The sequence below is a fragment of the Abrus precatorius genome, unplaced genomic scaffold (assembly GCF_003935025.1).
Source record: "Abrus precatorius isolate BTA unplaced genomic scaffold, Abrus_2018 Scaffold1, whole genome shotgun sequence".
Lineage (NCBI taxonomy): Eukaryota > Viridiplantae > Streptophyta > Magnoliopsida > Fabales > Fabaceae > Abrus > Abrus precatorius.
Genome location: NW_020874291.1, coordinates 2,268,322 through 2,273,082, shown reverse-complemented (window position 1 = coordinate 2,273,082; position 4,761 = coordinate 2,268,322). Strand labels below are relative to the sequence as shown.

General features: G+C 32.2%; 1 protein-coding gene across 1 annotated transcript; it reads left to right on the top strand.

Annotated features, from left to right (window-relative positions):
- The first annotated feature begins 223 nt into the window (after positions 1 to 223).
- Positions 224 to 2,689, top strand: LOC113857880 (aluminum-activated malate transporter 10-like). The gene is made up of 6 exons (XM_027490139.1): positions 224 to 515; positions 650 to 790; positions 1,156 to 1,428; positions 1,547 to 1,659; positions 1,751 to 1,894; positions 2,201 to 2,689. Exons 1-6 carry the CDS (start codon positions 224 to 226, stop codon positions 2,687 to 2,689), a joined length of 1,452 nt encoding a protein of 483 aa, XP_027345940.1.
- Positions 2,690 to 4,761: the final 2,072 nt, after the last annotated feature.

Genomic DNA, 4,761 nt, shown 5'->3' with positions numbered 1-4,761 from the left:
GAAAATTTATAAAAGTTAGACCATCGAAAATAAAAAATTGTTTTCACTTAAAAAGAACACTACACTCAAGCACGGTGCCAATGAATTTAATATGAAGTTTTGATAACGACAACTGCGATGCACCCCACTCTTAACATACATATAAATATGTGTATACTCCACAGTCACCTGTGAAGTTAACGTTCTCATACATATTTTAGAAGTTCCACTTGGATAACAAAACATGGGTGATGAAAAGAAAGTAGAATGGAGAATTAGGATGGGAGATATGGGTTCATCAGAGAGAGAAAAGCAAGCTTGCATGTCAGGGCTTGGTTTCAAGGTGGGAAAGTTTGTTAAGAAAGCATGGGAATTGGGAGTGAATGACCCCAGAAAGTTCATCCATTGCTTGAAGGTGGGAATAGCACTCACCACTGTTTCTCTTGTTTACTACATGAAGCCTTTGTACGATGAATTGGGAGGAAATGCTATGTGGGCTGTCATGACTGTGATTGTAGTCTTTGAGAACACAGCAGGTACGTTGTGCTAGCTATTCTCTTCCTAACATTATTATTATTAGCAATGCTAACAATACATCTTTTAACATATTTCTTATAGTTAATATTTATTGAAAATTACAAAAATTATGAGTTTTATTCTTAAATTGCAGGTGCTACTTTATGCAAATCTATAAACAGGATCTGTGGAACTTCCCTTGCTGGGTTTCTAGGCTTTGGCGTTCATTGGGTAGCTAGAAGAGCAGGAGAACAACTTGAACCGCTAATTGTTGGCGTATCAGTCTTTCTGTTAGGTATATTAATATATGTTTTCTATGGTTTTACACGTATTTCTTGGTTGGAGATAATCTTATTTCAGTCACAAATATTAAATGTGAGTGTGTCTCTCAACAGAAATTTAAACCTTGGTTCATCACTCCATGAATTTTACTAAACTCAACTCTAATTTTTTAAGATTTTTTATTTATTTATTAATTAATTTCAGTATCGAGCATTGGTTAACGAGAGACATATGATTTATGTATAAACAAAAATAAACTCTGTAAATATATAACAATAATTTTATTTTATTTTTGCTTTTCTTTCAAATTATTTGTACAAACCTAGCTATCATTTGTGATTACACACTAACTCATTGCTAAAATTGATCTGTCTTCAGCTTCCGCAGCAACATTCTCCAGATTCATCCCCACAGTAAAGGCTCGTTTTGACTATGGTGCAATGATATTTATCCTCACTTTCAGCTTGGTTTCAGTTTCCGGTCATCGGATTGATAAATTGTTTGATATGGCACAGAATAGATTATCTACCATTGTAATGGGCACTTCATTGTGCATAGTCATCAGCATGACCATTTGTCCCATCTGGGCTGGTCAGGAGCTTTATGTGTTAACTTCTGAAAACCTAGACAAACTGGCCAATTCCTTACACGGTGAGTCTTCAATGTTAGTAATTTAAAAATTTTCTTACATTAATGAGAAATTAACTGTTGATTTACCGATACCATCATTGTTATAATGTACACAAGTATACATCTATGTATTTTTCAGGTTGTGTGGCTACGTACTTTACTTCCAGCGAGGCCCCACTAGCTGAATGTGATGATAAGAAGTTGCTGGGATACAAGTGTGTGCTAAGTTCCAAAGCAACAGAAGATTCTATGGTACACACTAAACGTGCCACAAAGGGTGTGTGTGTGTTGATTAAGTTATATTTAAAGTTTGACAATATTATTGTTAACTGGTGCTGTGTAGGCTAATTTTGCTAGATGGGAGCCAGCTCATGGTTGCTTTAGCTTCCGGCACCCATGGAAGCAATATCTTAAAATTGGTGCATCCATGCGCTGTTGTGCCTCCGTCATAGATGCTCTTATTGGATGCATCAATTCAGGAAACAAGGTAATATCTGAATTTCTAAAATTCAAATGCTAGCAAGTCCTTTATGTGCATCGTTTCAGTGAATATTAACTGTACCAAATTGTCAATAAAAATTTTAAAAAAATATTAATATCAACCCTTAAGGTTGATAAAAGTTTATTACTTTTAAATACTTAAAATTAATTTTAAAGGCTAATGTAAACAAAGTTGAAAACTACAAGTTATTTTATATTCAAAAGGTAATTTTCTATAAATAACTTTTTTAGCCTCAAACTGTGTGAGATATATTAATTAATAACAACCAATAAATTTACATAATTTGAGCAGGCCCCAAATGACATCAAGAAGCACATCAGCAACATCTCATTAAAAGTGGGAGCCAACTCTGCTGGTGTCATAAGAGAGTTAGCAAATACTATCAGAAATATGAAAATATCCTCTGAAGTTGGTATGTTAGTTGCAGAGATGAATAGTTCAGCCCAAGAGCTACAGGATGCAATAAAATCTTATCCAAACATGGTTATCCCACCCTCATCATGTAATGCCCCAGGCACAGAAACAGAAGCACCACACTCTGGAGAAATGGCTCCAAAAATGGAAATCTCACTCATGGACATTATTCAAGTGGTTACAATTGCTTCTTTGCTTATTGAAATTGTAACCCGTGTGCAAGGCATTGTGAACACTGTTGAAGAACTATCAGACTTGGCTAAATTCAAGAAAGTGGAGCGCACCAAAACCAAAGAAAGTATAGGATCCAACAAGTCCTTCCCCCACGAACATGAAAGTGAAAAAGCCATAACCAGAGTCGTCTGAAAATTGAAAAATATATATTCCTCGCATATTCTTTGATATAATATACCCTTAATGATCGTATAATATATAAGACTGTGAAAAACAAGAAAAACAATCTGAACTGGACCTGGTTTTGACAAAGGTCACGGAATCACAAACACCACTCCATGAACTTGTGTAAGGTTGTATGCTTACCTCGTGTTAACTAGCTACAATTGGGTAATCAGAGTATTAATATTAATTAGCGTAGGTATCTATTGTATTTAGCTAAATCAAAATAGTATTTGATTGTATATTCTCTATATATTTCACAGGCTTGTAAATATATATGTAGTCCATTTTTATTAGACATTCCACAAACAACATATTCATATATTTCATCCTTACCTAAATTCTTGCAATTTAACTTGATATTCTAGAGTTGTGAGAATTTTTTTTATAAGCTAACTAAATTTATTAAAAGAGTACAAGAAGTATGTAAATACTGCATTTTGTCCTAACCTTTTCTTCAATTTCAAAAAGAAATAAGAACTTTACAAAATAGAAAATTATAAAATAAAAATAATAAATATATAAGAAGTATGTAATTACAAACAAGTCTTGTTGGGAGCTTTTCTTCCCTTCTATAATTTTATTATGCACATATTTTTAATTTTAAAATAAACATTTATAATTTAATAATAAAATGTTAAAATATTATATTTAAATCAATAATTATACATATATAATTTAATATTCGTATGTTTATAAGATAGTAAAGTGAGCTTTTTTAAATACTCTATAAAATAAAATTGTCTAATATATTCAAATAATATTTGTGAACTAAAATATGAAAGTTTAATATTATTTTTCAATCTTCCCACGTTTTATAGCTCTTTAATAGTAGATCGATGCTTGTGCTGCTGGATTTTCATTATTTGCATCTATGTTGTCATGACCTTGTACAAACATTCTTTTTATTAGAGTAATGTTCAAGCGTGATAATGATCCAACAGTCCTATAATAGAAACATATATACTTATATTATTACACAATTTATTTTCAAACATATTATTAAAAAAGTATATATATATATATATATATATATATATATATATATATATATATATATAGTGTTTACTAAATTTCAATGTTAATCATATTGACGTTAATAGTATCATGATAATAAAGGTGTTAATTTCTTTTTATTTTTATTATTTTTAATTTCTTTTTGCTTTCTAATTAAAAAGACAATAATAACAATGGAGGACACTATTTATATGGCCAAAACACCACTAGAGAAACCATGGATTCAGAAAATATTATTTAGAGACAAGGTCATAGGAGTCAAGTTTCACTCACGCCACAACTAAAGATGGATTTATTGCAAAAGCATGTGGAACTAGAAGAGGGTAATAGACAAAAGTCGAAGGTATATGTTGATGATAAAGTGTTTCGTGAACTATGCTAGTCATGAAAGTATGCTTAGTAATCAAGTTGCTAAGTAAAAATGTAGGGTTCAATGTAATGAAGGAACATTTGAAGCAATTGTGTAAGTTTATTGAGGACTTTGACATCATGAATGTGGCTAATAGATTTTATATGATTAAATTAGACCATTACGCTGATAGAGAGATGGTGACTAATGGAAGGATGATCTTTCATCACTAGCTCACTATCACGAATTGGTCCCCAGAGTTTATTGACCAAAGTTTGTTTTCCTATCTGCCAAAGTAACTTGTACATTTGCATAGATTCATTTTTCAAGTATGAATTTGGTCTTTTATGATGAAAGCTTTCTCTTAGCAATGGCTTCCGTGGTGGGCACACATGTTCATGTTGACAAGAATTCATTGAATGTGGACATAGGGAAGGTTTGTGTGAAGTTGGATTTAACCTAACCAATGGTGGGTAAGGTTTGCTTAAAAGGTCACTAGTACAAGGTAGAATATGAGGGGCTTTACGTGATTTGTTCTCAGTGTGAATGTTATGGCCATCATGCGAGAGATTGGCGGATTACATTGCCTCCAGTGTCCCACTAGAGGTGGTGGATGAAACGGTACAACAAGGGACAAACATAAAAATTGGAATAGTTGCAAATAATAAGGATAATG

Bases quoted from the DNA above. Each gene is read 5' to 3' on its own strand.
- LOC113857880 (XM_027490139.1), top strand. From the start codon at position 224: ATGGGTGATGAAAAGAAAGTAGAATGGAGAATTAGGATGGGAGATATG. The intron at 516-649 runs GTACGTTGTGCT...CTTAAATTGCAG, and splicing joins AGTCTTTGAGAACACAGCAG to GTGCTACTTTATGCAAATCT. The intron at 791-1,155 runs GTATATTAATAT...ATCTGTCTTCAG, and splicing joins CGTATCAGTCTTTCTGTTAG to CTTCCGCAGCAACATTCTCC.